Source organism: Ovis aries, chromosome 17 (assembly GCF_016772045.2).
Source record: "Ovis aries strain OAR_USU_Benz2616 breed Rambouillet chromosome 17, ARS-UI_Ramb_v3.0, whole genome shotgun sequence".
In the NCBI taxonomy this organism is placed as follows: Eukaryota; Metazoa; Chordata; class Mammalia; order Artiodactyla; family Bovidae; genus Ovis; species Ovis aries.
This window is the reverse complement of record NC_056070.1, coordinates 64,487,264-64,504,242: the sequence shown is the minus strand read 5'-3', so window position 1 is coordinate 64,504,242 and position 16,979 is coordinate 64,487,264. Positions and strand designations below refer to the sequence as shown.

The 16,979-nt window shown below is 57.1% G+C and overlaps 1 protein-coding gene across 2 annotated transcripts; it reads right to left on the bottom strand.

The window, feature by feature from the left end:
• Positions 1–266: 266 nt before the first annotated feature.
• TMEM119 (transmembrane protein 119) lies at positions 267–15,694 on the bottom strand. Of its 2 annotated transcripts, none has more exons than XM_027956660.3 (2): positions 11,111–15,694; positions 267–2,417 (listed from the first exon to the last, which is right to left on the bottom strand). In XM_027956660.3, the coding sequence occupies exon 2, from the start codon at positions 2,403–2,405 to the stop codon at positions 1,533–1,535; it is 873 nt and encodes a 290-aa protein (XP_027812461.1). In that variant the 5' UTR covers positions 2,406–2,417; positions 11,111–15,694; the 3' UTR covers positions 267–1,532. The 2 variants fall into 2 exon arrangements, with proteins under 2 accessions (XP_027812461.1, XP_027812460.1); XM_027956659.3 differs by lacking the exon at positions 11,111–15,694 and adding an exon at positions 6,608–6,689.
• Positions 15,695–16,979: the final 1,285 nt, after the last annotated feature.

The window sequence follows — 16,979 nt, the reverse complement described above, 5'->3', positions numbered from 1 at the left end:
TCCTGCAGACAGCGTAAGCTGCAGAGGCGCGCATGGACACTGCCTCGGTGGCCATGAGCCCAGGGCTTCTGGGGCACAATCTCTGGACCCTGTTCCCATGGGGCATCCACCCCTCCCTCCATTTCCCACACCCATCCAGCTCCCAAGGCCAGGTCGATGTGTCACACCCCCCAGAAAGTTGCCCCACCCCCACAGAACAGCCCAGAGGAAATGCCCCCCAACCTCCCAGCAGACTCCTTCTCCCCACCCCCAGAAAACCAGGATGCTCAGGCCTGAATAAAGGTTTATTGTGCTGGTTTATTATATTCCAGCACCTGGACAGCTGTGCAGAGGTGGGGGAGCCTGGACGGAGGGATAGAAACAAGAACCCCCTCACAGGGCCTCCCCAAATCCTGGACGAAGCTCAGGCTCCCTTGTTGAAGACTAAAGAATGCTGTGGGCACAGGCTGCCAGGCGTGTGTGTGTGTGTGTGTGTGTGTGTGTGTGTGTGTGTGAAGGGTGGGGGGCCATTGACCCCTGCTTCCAGCCTGGATGTCGGAAACCCTCCCCCATACCTTCAGACCCGTCCTAGAATGGGGTCCCCTCACACACAGCACCTCCCAGCCAGCTTCTAGGTTGCTTGGAGTCCCTGGCAAGAAAGGTGAACTTCATTTGCCCCATCCCCACAGCAGTAAGTAGCAGGATGAGAGGCTGAGACCCCAAACCCTACCACCCTCACCCTGGACCATCTGGAAACTGGAGAGGGGGCACCCCGTGGAACATTTAGAGCAGTAACTTCCAGAGTGTTCTCTGCAGGATTTTACTCTGTAGCTGTAAAACAAAAACAAAAGTACTCCACGGTCAAAAGCAGTTTGGGAAAGGCTAAGGGAAACCGGATTCCATGGGCGCCTTTACTGCAGGACTTGTCAAAGCCTTGGAGGACTTCAGTCGGGTGGGTTGGGGGAGAGGCGGTGCGCAGAGCAGAGAAGCAATGTTTTGTCGACTGGTTCATTGGGCCCTCAAAGTCTTTCTTCCAGGGAAGCCAGTTTGGGAAATGCTTGCGCTGCGTGCAGGGGCCCTCACAGAAACCTCCTGATGGATCTTCTGTGGTACCTGCAGGCCCCTGTGCATCTCCCCATTCATTCAACCTCTTCCAAAATGTCGTTATTCCGTTTCTCTTTCCTGCCTTGATGGAAAGCAGCGGCGTTGCAAGGGACTGTCACAAGGGACCTGAGACTTCTGTTTCTCAGCGGACGTGTCTGTGACTGGGACACCCGCCTCCAAGCGCCAGCCCCCAGAGGAGCTCTGCCTTTCGGATGAGCCCCTTGGGGCTGCGGAGAAAGATGTTCTGGAAGTCGGTGAGATTCCTGAGGTGGGACACAGACCAGCATCTCCGCCCACTGTGGTAGGGTCAGACACGCTGGGATCTGCAGCGGGGAGTGGCGGAGGCAGCAGGGTGGTCAGAGCGCGGTGGGGACCAAGGGCCTTTCTATGCCCAAGGAGGTGACCGCTAGGGGTCCAACAGTCAGGGCCCGCAGTTCAAGAGGGGTCAGTTAGATGCTGGGGGGGACACTGCCGCAAGCACAGGGGTTTTCAGGGGGACCAGCTGGGCCCCCGGCTTCCTGGGCGAGTGAGGGAGCCATGTCTGGCTCTCCTTGACCTTCAGTGGCTGCCGCCGCACCTGCAGCTGCGTCCATCTCCACTGAGCAGGGCTCCTCTGGCAGAGGAGGCACCTCGGGTTTCTCCGCCGGAAGCGCACGTCCCTGGGCTTCCAGGTCCGCCTCCTGGGGGCCTTTCTCCTCTTCCTCTGACCTAACCTCTAGTGCCCTGGCTAGGTCTCCACTGCTTGGGGCGGCCCTGGAGGGAGACTTGAGGTTCTGGGTGGCGGCGAGGATGTGAGCCTGGAGCTGCTGGGAGGAATCCAGGGTCTCCTCGGGCCGGCCGTCGGGAGCCCGGTCGGGGACCTCGCTGAAGGCCCGGGGGCCCCCCGCGCGGTCACTCTGGTCTACGTACTTCTTCTTGGGGAAGGACGAGGGGTAGTAGGCAGACGCCTTGTGCTTCTGGCGGGTGATAAGAGCCGCACAGACGATGAACATCAGCAGGAAGACCAGGGAGCCCACCACGGCGATGAGCATCACGTACTGGCGGAAGAAATCCACGATGCCATCCAGGAAGTTGGTGGGGGGCTTAGGGCCCGCCAGGGGCGTGGGCTCGGGCCCCACCGATGTGGGGCTGAGGGCCGGGGTCTGGGGCGGCGGGAGGCTCGGGGAGGAGGCCGACGAGCCCTCGGCCTCCCCGCTGCCCCCCGTGTCCTCCAGGAAGCCAGCCTGCAGGGACATGGAGTGGGACGCCGTGGGCAGGACCCGCAGCAGCAGCAGCAGCAGCAGCAGAGACACAGCGAGGCTGCGCGCCGCTGCGGAAACCATGTTGCCGGGGACCTGTGGGGAAGGGAGGCAGGAGAGACGTCAGGGTGGGACCCCGGGGCCTCAGGGGACCCTGAGGAGGTGCAGGGGTCACAGAACCTCTTCTAGCAAATCGCTTCCCCTCCCTGGGCCTGAGCCTCCCCACTGTGCAATGGACCCCATCCCGGGGTTCACGTCGGTTCTCCCCCGCCCCCAACGACTCACCGCAATCTGAGCTTATAGAGGGCACAGGCTGAATCTTACTCGTCTTGGCAGCTTCACGGTTTTGCATTGTATCTGGGTCCTGGACCCCACAGTAAGCACCCAATAAATGCATCTTGATGGACTTGGCTCAACGAATAAGAAGAACTTACTCTTTCATCGCTTGCCATGTGCCAGGCCCTATTTTATCTTTCTTAGATGAAATTTCTCTTGACTCCTGGGAACCGCCTAGTGGCGGTAGTACTACATTCTCCCCATTTTTTCAGGTGAGGAAATTGAGGCTCAGAGGGATTCAAAAAACTTGCTAAGGAAGAGCTGGAGTTTGGATGCAGGCACCGGAGGGAGGGCTCAGTGAGTAACTGAGCAAGCTGACCCCCTCCTCCAGGAAGCCCTCCCCACTGCCCCTGGCCTATCTGCTGTCCTGTCACCAAAAGATTCATAAGTTTTGATGCATCCAGATTCTGAGCTCAGCAGGGGCCTGAGTGAGCATGTGCCCCACGGCTAACCGCCACCTCAAAGCCCCCCGGGGAAACCCTTATGCCTGAAACAAAGCTGGAGCTGGAGTCCTGTGGCCGCCACCAAATGGGATCCAGATGAACTCCGCACCTCCCTCCCCCATGGGAAGGCTGCTCCCGACATGAACCCCCAGACCCTCCCTGGCCCAGACAGCCCGGATGACTAATAAATTCCTTATGGCCCAGCTTTACAGAGGAGCCTGGCTTCTAAAGCATTAACTCTCCCAGCTGGTGTGAGTTGGCCTGGCCTCTCAGACAACCCAGGGACCCCTTCTATGCCCCCCCAGGCCGCCCCCTGAGAGTCCCTGCCTGGCCCAGCAGAGGGCCCAGGACCCTGATGCTGGATGAGGCTGCATGTGCCAGGATGGGAAAGCCTCACACGCCCCTGACTGTGGCACCCCCTCTCGGGGATGCAGTTGGGAGAGACAGAAGCCCAGAGAAGGCAAGGGGCAGGCCTCAGGCCACACAGCGAGTTCCTGGGCTGAAGGAGTCAGGTGCCCAACATCTTGCAGCAGGTCCCCATGAGAGCCCAGGTCTCAGGCCCCGCTCTGCAAAGCAGGTGATGGTACCAACTTGTGGTGACTTGGGGATTCAGGAGGTGATGTAGGAATGACATGGGGCCATTGACTGGCTTGTTCCAAGTGACCTGGTGCCTCCCAATATGACATGAATGTAGACAGACTGGCTCAGATAGCAAAATACAAAAGAAATTCCCAGGATATCAGACAAGGCAACACTCACCCAGAGGCTCTTTTAAAAAAATTGTTGGGGCAGGGCGGGGGGCTCCATGGCATGTGGGATCCTATTTCCCTGATCAAGGATCAAACTCACATTGGAAGCAAGAGTCTTAACCACTGGACCATCAGGGAAGTCAAGAGATTCATTTTAAATGAGTAGGTCACCATGTACGTTTACCACAGTTGCTCATCTGAGCCCCTTTTGTGGGTGCAATTCCAAAGAAACCTAGAACACCAGTATTGTGTTCATTTCTCAAATGAGGAATTGGAGGTCCTGAGACAGACAGTGACCTCCTGCCCAAGGACACACAGATGCTAAGTGTTAGAGCTGGGATTTGAACCTTCCTTCTCTGTGATTCTGAGAATCCACACATACACTCACTCACACCCACACACACTCACACTCCGATGTGCCCCCAGCTGACCCAGGAATGGGCTCACACTCCCTGGTTGACTTGTCAGCTGGGACCAGGATTTGAGCAGTTCCATGAACTTCAGGAGCCTTCCCCTGGTACTTGTTAGCCTAGGTTCCTACAGACAGCCTTGATCTTTGGTGGATTTGCCCCTCCCTCACCAGTCACCTCCCTGCCTGCTGCCTCGAGTAAGCCCTGGAATGACCTCTCATAGTGGCAGCTGAAACTTCTCGCTGTAAACTGCTGGCCGGGTGGGGCCTGAAGACCAGGGTCTTCCCTGCAGCGGCGGCCGTCAAGGTTCCGCCCTGAAGCTCTGCAGGCACCGGACTGAGAAGGCCAGTTAGGCCGGGATTAGGATCCTGGTTCCGAGTCTGGCTCTGCTGCCCGGCTCCTCTGGGCCTCACTTTCCCCATCTGTAAACTGGGGGCGGGGCAAGGAGGTGAGCACAGGGCCTGCCTCTTGGAGCTGTTAGGATCAGATGAGACCACAAGTTCAGAAAACGCCTGGTAGGGAGCTGCTGCTCCGTTGGAGGGGGTAGGGGCGGGGGCGGGAGGAGATGGAATTCAGAAGCAGCCGAATTTCTACCCCAGCAGAGATCCAAGACCAGCGGGCACTCTCCCACCCCGCCCGTGGACAAATGATGATTATCCTTGCCTGACATGTAAATATGCTCACTCTTTCCCCTCATCGTCCAGGAAAGACCAAATCTGTATTAATACCTCATTGAGTGAAATCTCCCCAAGCTGTAGCCAACGAGGAATCCGGGACCAGACACACACACGCACACACTCACACATACACACACGCACAGCAATGAGTCAGACAGAGTAAAGTGTTCCTTTCCCCAAGAGCCTTGGGGGCTGGGGCAGAGGATAAGGAAAGAGGCCACGCAAACTACTTCTGGCTCTTAAAGACTGAGACCCTGACTCTCTGAGTCTATTCACCCCTCTCACCGGGGCTCCCTGGGAAACATGTAGGCTGAGTGCGGGGAGCCGGCGGGGCTTCACAGGAGATGGCTGTGTGACCCTGCTGGACAAGCCCCCTGACCTCTCTGGGCCTCAGTTTCCAGTCTGTAGAATGGGTGCGCTGACCTGGGCTGCTCTGACATGATTGTCCTGCCCATCAGCTGCCCTCAGCTCCTCCCTGCTCCTCATTTTTTTTTCCAGGACGCAGAAATTCATGGGCCACGAGGAGGTGGGGTCAGGCCAACCCCTCTCATTTCATCCAAGAGGAAACCCAGGCCCGACACTGGGAAAGGCCTGCCCAGGGTCACACAGTTGGTCAGAATGGAGCCGGACTGGAGAGGCGGCTCTGAACACCCGAATGGAGGTCATTTCCCAGCTGTGTGTCCTGAGGTCAGGCATGGCACCTCTCTGAGCCTCAGTTTCCATATCTGTACGATGGGGAGAAGGTCACCTTCCTGGACTATTGTTAGGACAAGAAATAGCGGTGGAGATGTCAATTAGTAGTACCACGTGATTATCCAGGACTCCAAGCTGGGAACAGGGCCCCTCTCCAGAGCCCATCTCACTCACAGTTCATTGTTTTCAAATGTGATGCCCACACTTGAGGTCAGGAATAGGCAGATACTTCAAATCCATCCCTAAGGCTAAGGTACCCCGCCAAGACCTGAGGCTGAGGGGCCAGGGGCAGCCCCTCCCCCATTCAGGGACTGGTGGCCAGAGGGGGAGGGGAGCCCACAGAAACCTGGCTTCAATTAGTGGCCTTGGGGGGAGGGGTTCTGGCTGAAGCTCTGAAGCCCCTGCTCCAGGGCAGCCAAGGACAGGGCCCTGGGCCCCTTGGAGGGGAGGCCTGGGGAAGGACGGGAGTCTTTCCCTGAGGTCTTGAAACCCACACACATACACACAGTACAGACACACAACACAGGCACCAAAGACACAGATGCACAGAGTCCCGACACCCCGGATGGCTACCCGGACCGCAGCCCAGACACACAGAGAACACGCACGGATGCACGCAGCACTTGCACGATGTACCCCCTGACCCGCTGGGGATCCCCACAGATGGGACCACCCCATACACACCACCCTCCTGCGGACCCCGGGAACACCCACCCCGGCGCCCACTTTCCAGCACACCCCCTACAGCAAGGCCCCAACCGCACACACACGCCACAGCGCTGCGCTCAGGACACATCGTCCCGGTGCACACACAGCTGGCCACCCGTCCTGTTAACACAGGTCACACACGTACACAGCATCCGACACACACTCAAGGCTCACACATACTTAGAGAAGCCCCCGAAAGCACTCACGCCGGCCCCGTAAACTCCAAGACAGCCCGGGCTCCCCGAGAGAGGCGGGGGCCCCAGGACTCACCGGTTCCTCTGCACACAGGGTGTCCCGCCAGGTGGAGCAGAGCGAGTCAGAGTCCCTGGCGGTGCCCGGTGGCCGCGGCTCTGGGCTGCCACCCGCCCTCCCTGGCCCTCCCCGCCTCCTCCTTCCCTCCCTCCCTCCCTCACTCCCTCCCTCCGTCCAGCTTGATTTCATTAAGTGGGTTTGGGGTGGGGACAAGGGGAGGGGCGGGGCCAAGCCCGGCCACACACAGTCCCCCTCCCCGCTCACACTCGCGGACACCCTCTCCTCCACGGGTGCCCCCTCCACAGCCCAGGACACCAGATGTGGCATTTCCTCCCTGACCGCGGGTCCCCAGGGCAGACTGAGGCCGACAGACACACACAGCAGGGCCATCGTGCCGAGCACCCCTGGGCCAGCAAGCAGGGATCCTGCCTCCCAGCCCGAGAGGACAAGGTCAGGGAGGCTCCGAGGCCCCTGGAAGTGAGGAGGAAAATTCCCTGTGCTTGGTTCCAGCTGTGACTCAGGTTTTCCAAAGCTCAGGGAGCAGAGTGGGAGCTGGGCTTAAAGGATTCGTGGAGGGTCAGGCCTGAGGCAGGGAGGGAATTCAGACACCCGAAGTCAGAGCCTTTTCCTCCGCAGACCTCCGTTTCCCCATTTACAGGGGTGGGTGGGAAGCTCTGTGGGTTCCCTCTTAACATCCTGAGATCCACGGCCTCGCGATACCCCAAAGTGAAGCGGCCAGAACACAGGTTTTCATGGCCCCATTTCACAGACTGAGAAAGTGAGGCAAGGTGCATTCAAGAGGCTCCGCCAGGGAACTGAGATAAGTCAGTTGTGGGCACTGGAACTAGGCTCTCTGGCTGATCTGAGGACTCCAGTGAGTCAGCAGTCCTTGCATTCATTTATTCCTGCGCTCATTCATTCATTCATCCATCAAGTGCTTAATGAACACCTGTGTGCACCAGACCCGGTGCTAAGCAGGTTTCAGAGGTGAATCAGACACAGCCCAGCCTTCAGGAAGCTCACGGACTTCCAAGCAGAAGCACACATACATTAATCGCTTAAAAAAAAAAAAAATAAGTGGGTCCACGGCAGGAGAGAAGCCAAGAGCTCAGGGAACCCCAGGACAGAGAGAGGTCCACTGAAAGAGGCAGGGGACTTGTCCTAGAGGTTGTGACTGTGAATGAGCCGAGACCCAGGAAGGTCATTCCAGGAGGAAAGCCCAGCGTGGATGAAGGCAGGTGGCTGAGAATGCCACACACGGACAGGGGGCTGTGACGAAACGGTGCTGGAGAACGAAGTAGATAAAAGGGAGGAGCGAATGAGGAGGGCGAGGGAAGAGCGGGGCTAAAGGCTCAGAACAGCATTCATCAGGGGCAACAGGGAGCCAGGGAAGGTTTGGAGCATGGAGAGTACAAGAATCAACAGATTATGCCTACCCTTTAGGAACCAGGGCCCTAGATTGTAGCTATTCCCTTTGATGGCCCCAGCAGCCCCAACTCGCCTCCCCAAAGAGGAGCCAGCTGTTTAGAAAATAAAGCCAGGAAAATTACCAGGCCAGTGACCCTGTTAGACAGCTATCAGACCATCTCTCTGTCTCTCTCTCTCTCTCTCTCTCTCTCTCTCACACACACACACACACACCCCTTAAGCCAAATATCCCGACACAATCTAAGGACAGAATAACAAAAACCTCAGTCACCAATGGGAGGAAAAAAGATCCCTGAGTTCCAGCCCCAGCTCACTCATCAGCTGTGAGTGGCTGGGCAAATCTCTGTCCCTCTCTGGGCTGCAGCTAAATGTGGGGTTTTGCTCGATGCCCGCTGCAAGCCTGCCAGCTCTGAAGCTCCAACGCTGTGACATTCTAAATTGTATTCAGTCCACAAATCTTTCTTGAGCATCGAGTTTACACCCAGCCACTGTCAGGCCCTGGAAGACAGTAATGAGCAGACACAGGCTCAGAGAGAGGAGACTTGCAATAAGCAAGTCAACAAAGAAATGAATATCTAACTGCAAACTGTGCTAAGAGTTGGAATGGGGCATTTCCGAGGCTGTGAGAGGCTAATCTGGGGGGCTTTAGTCTGGTCCTGGGGCTTATGGGGGCCTCCATGAAGAGGTGAAAGTAGAGCTACTGGTGGAGGTGTTTAGGAAGGCAAGAATGCAAGCGGATAGCATGTGCAAAGGCCCTGGGACAGACAGGAAGCCAGCGCCTTCAGAGCAGTTTCTGATCATCAAGCAGAAGTCCATGAACGAGGCCTGCGGGGCGACCAGGAACTCTACCTGTTTTGTGAGTGGCCGTAACTCCAGCATCTAGGGTGGTCCCTGGAACACAGTAGGTGCTCAATAAATGCTTGTGACCATGTCAGTGACCACTCTGCCCTCCACGCTCACGTTCCTAGGATCTAGCCACTCCTCATCCATCCTGAGGGACTCACGGTCCACATTCTCCAGCTCCAGGACCCACGATAGGGCCTGGCCCGGCTAATCCCAAGGCCCACAGCGCCACGCATGGCTCCAAGGGTGGAGGGTGGGCAGGCCTGTGGCTTGGAGGGGGCCAGGCCACTCGCTTGCAACCCACAATTTCAGAAACAGAGCAAAGAGTCCTCTGCCCAGCCTTGAAGCAGTTCAGAGCCCCCACCCTGTGCCTAGCCTGCAATTAGCAGCTGTGACCACCCCCACCCCTGCCCCACTGACCAACCAGGACTGAGGAGGCAGGGAAGAGGAGGGAAAACCTCACCCAGGCTTGAGTCCCTGCCAGAGTGCTCCCCGGTTGAGCCTGGGCAAGCTGCTTGGCCCACCGCAGCCCCCAGCTCCAGCCTCTGGTGGGCTCAGAGCCACTTCTAATTACACAGCCCCCGAAGCCACTGGGGCCTGCCTTCTGGGCAAAAATATCGCAAGATTTTCATGTGGCTGGAGAGACCTGGGCTGCGGCCCCATCACAGCACAGGCCTGGCCTGTGGGTGAACACCCGTGGAGTGGCCCCTGGTGGGGGACTCCAAGGAGGTGGAGTGGCCAGGGCTCAGGCGCACTGTGAAACCTCCCCATGCCTCAGCTTCCCCATCTGTAAACTAGAGACGTTCACTCATTCCATAGCTCTTTACCGAGTGTCTCCGTGAGCCAGGAGCTGCCCGCGGCCTGGAGAGGACTGTGAATGAGACAGATGCTGGAGTGACTTCCCTCCGCCTGAAGCACTGTCCTCCGTGTGCCCCCTGGCCTGACCCGCCTGCCTATCTTGCATCTCTGTTATCACCACCTCCAGGAAGCCCTCCCTGAACCCCAGCCTCTAGGGAGGGAGATGAGCAGCTCCTTCTATGTTCCTGCACCCCTGGTGCCCTGTAAGGACTTGTTTCTATGTGTCTCTAGACTGTCAGTTTCTCAGGTCCAGAATAAGGGCCTTTTCTGTCACCATATCCCTGGCACCAGTGCCTGGAACACAGTATGTGCTCAGTAAGTGCCCTCCACTGGCTGAATGGCTCTCGTCCAACCTGCCTGTGTTACAGATGGGGAAACTGAGGCCCAGGGAAGGGATTCACTGACATAATATTGCTCTGCCTCAAGGAGCTCCTCTCAGGGGAATTGGTTGAGAAGCAAGTCAACTGGCAATTCAAGAAGACACCCTAACACTGCAAAATGCCATCAAGGAGATCAAAAGGCCAAGGAGACAGGAAGTAGCTTGGAAAGGGGCGGGGGCAGGTGTCTGGTCATCTATTCTAGTGACTGTGGTCAGGGCTGTCTTCCTGGAAGAGGTATCGGCACTGACATGTGCAGATAAGAGGAACCAGGCACTCAAGGGGCAGGAGGAACAGCTTCCAGGGCCAAGAAAGCCAAGTGCAAAGGCCCTGCGGTGGAAAAGGGCTTGGCACCAAGTGTCTTACAGGGAAACCAGAGGGGCTGCTGAATTGGTTCTCGCCCAGGAGTCATTCAAGCTCAGAAACCGAGAGACCTGCCTTCCTCACTCCCAGCTCTGCCCCTCCCACACGCTCTGCTGTGAGCCAAGCCTCAGTTTCCCTTCCCACACCAGGAGGAGTCAGCCGAGTTTCCTCTGAACTCTTTTTGCTGTGTGATTCTAAGTGAATTTCCCACTCCAGCAAACAACCCACCACCGCGGTAGGGAGAGAAATACCGTAGCCACTTTGGAAACAGTCTGGCGGGTTTTATCAAGTTAAACATACGCTTCTCAATGGCCCGGCAAGCTCTTCTCTGGGTATTTCCCCAAGAGAAACGACGACACACGTTCACATGCAGACAAGAACGTCGCTTTATCCGTAAGAGCCAAAACACACCAAACTGGCAACTACCCAGATAGCCATCAGCAGGACAATGGATGCACGGACTGTGGTCCGTGTGACACTCCTCCCCAGTGGGAGGATGAGATAGATGGGAGGCAGGCAGTTGGACGAATCTCATAGACACACCGAGCAAAAGAAATGGACTCCACAGAACACGGACTGGGTGATTCCATTTACAAGTTCTAGAACAAAGGCTAAACCAGGCTATGGAGACAGAAGTCAGAAGGGCAGTTACCCAGAACTTCCCTGGTGCTCCAGCGGCTCAGGCTTCACACTCACAATGCCGGGGGCCGGAGTTCGATCCCTGGTCAGGGAACTGGATCCCACATACCACAACTAAGACCTGGTGCAGCTGAATAAAGAAAGATATACATTTATTAAAAAAAAAAAGAAGAAGGCAGTTACCCTTGGGGGCGGTATTGACTGGAAAGAGACACGGAGAAACTTCTCGGGCTGGAGCCGGACAATGTCTGGGTGGCGGTTATGTGGGCGCGTGTGTATGGGAAAATCAAGCCTCACACTTCAGATGGTTATGCTTTACGTAGGTTATGACTCAAAGTTGTCTTTAAAAATTAAGAGCCCTGCCTCCCTCTCATTTTTTTTTTTTTGATGGGGTGGGGGCACCAGAGCCAGTAGGATCTCTGGCTTCCTATGTCCATGGTGACCTGGCCAGCTGCACACAGCCTTGTGAACATTTACATTCCCCAAGCCCGGCGCAAGCAGCGGCTCCGTGCAGCCCATGTGGGAGCCCACGCATCAGAGGGTAGGGGTGTAGACGCACACCCCTGGCTGCAGACCTGGCCTGGCTCTCCCGCTCTGCCAGCTGCCAATGGGGTGCCCTCGGTGAGGTGCCCTCCGGCAGGCCGTTCTGCAGGAGCCCCCCGCTGCCCCGCCCCACCCCCCATCATGAAGAGGAATTGAGATGGTGCTCCTGAATCGTCTATACAGCACTGTTGGAAATCAGGGGGCAGGGGCGGGGGAGGTGGGTGCTGCCCGTCTTTGAGCAGAGGGGCAGAGTGGGGAAGGCTCAGAGCTGGACTTCGGGGCCCTGAAGTCACCCAAACAGCTCATCATCCTGTGTGTCTCCTGCTCTGCGACCCCTCCCTTTACACTAAGACCGTCTGTCCCGTCTTCCCTCCCTCTCTCTTCTTTCCTCTTCTCCCCTTCCTCCTTCCTTTCCTCTTCCCTATCCTTCCCTTCCATTTCTCCCTTCTTGTTCTGTCTCAGTCCTTACTGAGCACATGCAATGTGTCGGACACTTTTCACCACCGGGACTGCAGCAGAGAGCAACACGGATGAAAAGTCTCTGTCCCGGGGGAGCTTGCCTTCTGGTGGGAGCAGGACTTCTTCACTGGTGGTCCCGCGGCTGAGACTCCACGTTGCAACTCAGGGGCTGCAGGTCCGATCCCTGATAGGGAGCTATGATCCCACACGCCCGCAAGAGTCTCCGCACCTCAGTGAAAGATCGCAACGAAGAACCCGAGTGCCACAACTAAGAACAGCCGAATAAATACCTGAGAAGATAACACTGGGACTTCACTGGTGGTCCAGCGGTTAAGACCCTTGCACTTCCATTTCGGGGGCAGCAGGGTAGAGGTTCCATTCCTGGTCAGGAAGCTAAGATCCCACATGCTGCCCAGCACAGCCAAAAAAGAGGGTAGTTTAGTAATTAAGTAACTACATACAGAATGGCAGACGGTGATAAGGGGTACTGAGGAAGACAAAGCAGGGAAACAGTGATGTTCAAACAAAGACCCGAAGGACGTGGCAGAGTGAGTCAGGGAGATGATCAGAGATAGAGTGGTCCAGACAGAGGCACGAACAAGCGCAAAGGTCCTGAGGTAGGGGGTGCTGGGCTTTGTTTTTTTAATTTATCTCCAGTCAGTGAGAGGCTTGCACTGGGTCTTGGTTGAGGCACCCAGGATCTTAGCAAGCAGGAGTTTTAATTGGAGCATGTGGGATCTAGCTCCCTGACCAGGGATGGAACCCGGGCCCTCTGCACTGAGAGTGCGGAGGCTCAGAGGCTGGACCACTAGGCGAGTCCCTGCCTGGCGTTTTCAAGGCGTGGAGAAGAAAAGTGTCCGGTGAAGCTGGAGCCGAGTGAGTGAGCGGGAGGGTGGGAGGAGGTGAGGTCAGGGGGCACTGGCGCCAGATCTTGCCAGGTCTCTGCGGGCATTTGCAGGGGGCTTTGGCTCTTACCACGAGTGAAGGCCAACCACGGTCCCCCCACATGCGTGAAGCCCTCTCCTCCCTGCATCAAGCCCCTCTCCTCTTTATGCACGGTGCCACACACACACACACACACACACACGCACGTGCACACACTCATGCATGTACAGACTTACCCTTCCTCTCGAGGACCCTCAGAAAGGGCTCTGGGTCCCGCCTCTGGGGCTGGGGAAGCGGCTCCATGTAAGGCCCCCGTGAAGCCCACGCAGATCCCCACAGCCCCTCCGCCAGCCTCCGGCTTCTGACTCAGCTGGAACCCGACACTTGGCTCCCGGGTCTCCTAATGAACCTCCTCTCCTGGCAGCTGCTGTGAGCCATCTTCTGCACCCGAGCCCAGGGACAGCCTCACAGAGAGGGTCTTCCACAACCCCCAGATCCATCCACTAGGAGGGAAAGGGTCCCGTGGGGGTAACAGCAAGGAGGGAAACTCAGCCAGGGTGAGCTGAGAGCACCTACCCTTCAGGGCCTCTGGGTTCTGCTGCTTCTGAGCCGAGAGCCCTTGGGCTAGTTCCTCCACCTCTCTGGACCTTAGTTCCCTCATCTGTAAAATGGGAGCACTAGTGACACTTTCCTGGGTTATTGTGAGAACGTAACAAGCCTTGCTGTTGTTTAGTCGCTAAGTCATGTCCAGTTCCTCTGTGGCTCCCTGGACTAGAGCCCACCAGGCTCGTCTGTCCATTGGATTTTCCAGGCAGGAATGCCGGAGCAGGTTGCCATTTCCTTCCCCGGGACATCTTCCCAACTGTAGGACTGAGCCTGGCTCTCCTGCCTTGTCAGGTGGAAGGAATCCTTACCACTGAGCCCAGCAGGGAAGCCCGTATAAGCTTGGTGCATATGTGCGTGCTAAGTCACTTCGGTCGTGTCCAACTCTGTGCAACCCTATGGACTGTAGCCTGCCAGGCTCCTCAGCCCATGGGATTCTCCGGGCAAGAATACTGGAGTGAGTTGCCCTGCCCTCCTCCAAGGGATCTTCCCAACTCAGGGATCGAACCTGCGTCTCTTAAGTTTCCTGCATTGGCAGGAGGGTTACCAGTACCTGGCACTAAATGCATATGCTAATAATAACAACAGCAACGCAAGCGGCGCCTCGGACTCTTTCTCACAGTATCTGGACAGCAGCAAATACAGAGGCTTGGCATACAGCAGGCGCTCCACAAGGCTCCTGAATGGAAAAAGGCAGAGTGGTTACCCACCCCAGCCCCACTCGCTGGCAGGTCAGCTGGCGAGGGTGCCCCCATCCTTAGAGGGGTGAGCCCACAGGCCCAGGCTGGCTCCCGCTCCTGCCAGGGCCCCCGAGTGCGGGCTCCGATCCATCTCCCCCGGGTAGAGTCCGACCTCCCCGGGGCACATGCAGGCGCTGGCCAGGGGGGAAGGGCTCCAACAGCTGGAAACATCTGGTTTGAATTGTCAGTTGGAAGCACTGACCAGGCAGCCATGGAATTTGTGAGCTAATTTTAGGCCAAAAGACGGCGCGCTCAGCAGGGCGGGGGCTTGCTCCCCAAACCACAGAGGGGCTGGACTTCCAGGCATGGGGGGATGTGGAGGCCCCCCGGTGCCCCTCAGAGGGTCCACGCCTGCTCCCATAGCCAGGGACTGTCTCTCGAACGTGGGCCCTCGTTGTTCACCTGAAGTGTGCCAGCCATGTCACAGCTGTGGAATAGCAAGGACTTTTCTCCCCCTTTCACAGGTATGGAAGCTGAGGCTCCCAGAGGTTAGCCTTGCCCGACATCCAGAAAGAAGCAGCAGAGCAGGGATTGAAAGCCAGGCCTGGCCCTAAGCCTTAAACCTAAGGCTCTTTTGATTTCTGCCTCTGGTGCTTAGATGTTTGCCAGGCCCACTGCTGTCCCTGTATCTTCACCCCCTTGCCAAACTCCCTTACCCATTTGTCAATGCAGTCAATGTCTTCTGAACCCCTGCGGACTGCCAGGCACTGTGCAGTCATAGACAGAGTGATGTGAGGGGCAGAGGCCCCCCCCCCCCCTTGCACAGCAAAAATCCGTACATCCACACGGTCACCTGGCTTCCCAGGTGGCACTAATGGTAAAGACCTCTGCCCCCGCCTGCCAATGCCAGAGACGTGAGAGATGCAATTCAGTCCCTGGGTGGGGAAGATCCCCTGGAGGAGGCCATGGCTCCCCACACCGGGATTCTTGCCTGGAGAGTCCCATGGACAGAGGAGCCTGGTGGGCTACAGTCCACGGGGTCACGGAGAGTCGGACACGGCAGCGCGAGCACCACCACCACCACCCTGAAGGGGAGCAGGGGGTTGTCCTAAAGCCAAAGCGGGGCAGGGCTGCAGAGCAGGCCCCTCTGAAGAGGCGGCATTCACGCTGAGACACAAGGGTGAGAAGATGCTGGTCCCGCGGACCTCTGGCGAGAGGGCAGTAGGCAGAGAAGCGGCAGGTGCAAAGGACCTGGGGCAGGTGAGTGCAAGGAAGAAAGAACCAGCAGGCTCTTGGGGCCGGAGCCAAGGGACAGTGAGAGGTGACAGCTTTCCTGCCCTCATCCAGCCAACATGTCTGTCAGTGGGTGAGATGGGGGTTCAAACAGGCAGGGTTGGCTTCCAGAGGCTTCGGCTGCTGGCGGGATTAAGGCACCCTACCGACCTACAGATTCATTTATAGCCAGTGATTTGCTGAGCCGGCCACTGAAGCTCTGGGGGAAATCCCCTGAAGGCCGGAGGGGTCTGGAGGCCAGACACAAGGAAGAACAATCAGTCTCCCGGAAGGACTGCCCCGAAGGAGGGGGCAGCCCGGAAGCAGTGCTGAGACAGGAGGGGACCATGCTTCACCCCTTGCAGGGTTCATATGCCTGGGAAAGGGACTGCATCTTCGCCCCTTTGGTGCTCCTGTCTCCTGCCCTAGGCCTATTCCTTTCTGCTCCTTTCCTCGGAAAAGCAGTTCCAAGGCTGCCCCCCTGCCAGGTTCAGCAACAGCATCCTTATTTTGCCAGGCTTAGGCATGGGGCACTGGCTCTGTGGGACCCCGGGGGGCAAAAGCCTGAGCAATTATGGCTACAGGCTTCCAGCCACCAAGAGGAGACTCAGCAATCAAGCTCCTGGCCGCACAGTTCAGGTTTCCAAACACTTTTGAGAAGGGGAACTCCAACGGGCCCTCACTGCCAAGTGGGAAGAGCAGAATTTCTCCACCTCAGGACCACTGACATTTGGACCAGGCCCTTCTTTGCCTCGGGGGACTGGCCTGTGCACTGCGGGATGTTTGTCGGGGTCCCTGACCACCTACTAGATGCCAGCAATGCTCCCCCAAGTCCTGACAACCAGCTTATCACCAGACATTGCCAGATGTCCCCTGGGGGGGCAAAGTTGTCCCCAGGTCAGGACCACCAGCTCAGAGCCTTCCTGTGTGGGCATTCATAGCTAAAGAGTGGATGATTTTACCCAGACTGGGACCCCCAGACTTCCTAAATACTTATGATTTTGTTCTGCCCATTGAAAAATATTAGGAAAACACAGGAAAGTCAAAAGAACCAAATAAAATTCACTTATAATCCCATGCTTGGTGGCTAATCTCTCTTAACGATTTGGTGTACTTCCTTCCAGTCATTTTTCTGTATTTGATAATCCTAAAAACTATGGTTTATGGAGGATGTATCTTGTGCTTAGGCATCAGGTAAGACTTGGCTGAGTGGCAGGCAGGGGTGGGGTATGGAGGAGGGTTTGGGGAGCCTTTGTCCAGACTGACTGCCAGATGAAGCACCCACAGGGCTGGCAGCACCCCCCCTCCAAAGGGACAAGAGTAAATTTAGCATGCCACCCCCTGTCCCCCATTTCCTGTCTACCCTCCTTCCTTCCCTACTGCCAGAGCTGAAGTCAGCGGAGTCTGGTTTCTCAGCAGTGCAACTTGCTGAAGCCAGTG

Bases quoted from the DNA above. Each gene is read 5' to 3' on its own strand.
- TMEM119 (XM_027956660.3), bottom strand. From the start codon at position 2,405: ATGGTTTCCGCAGCGGCGCGCAGCCTCGCTGTGTCTCTGCTGCTGCTG.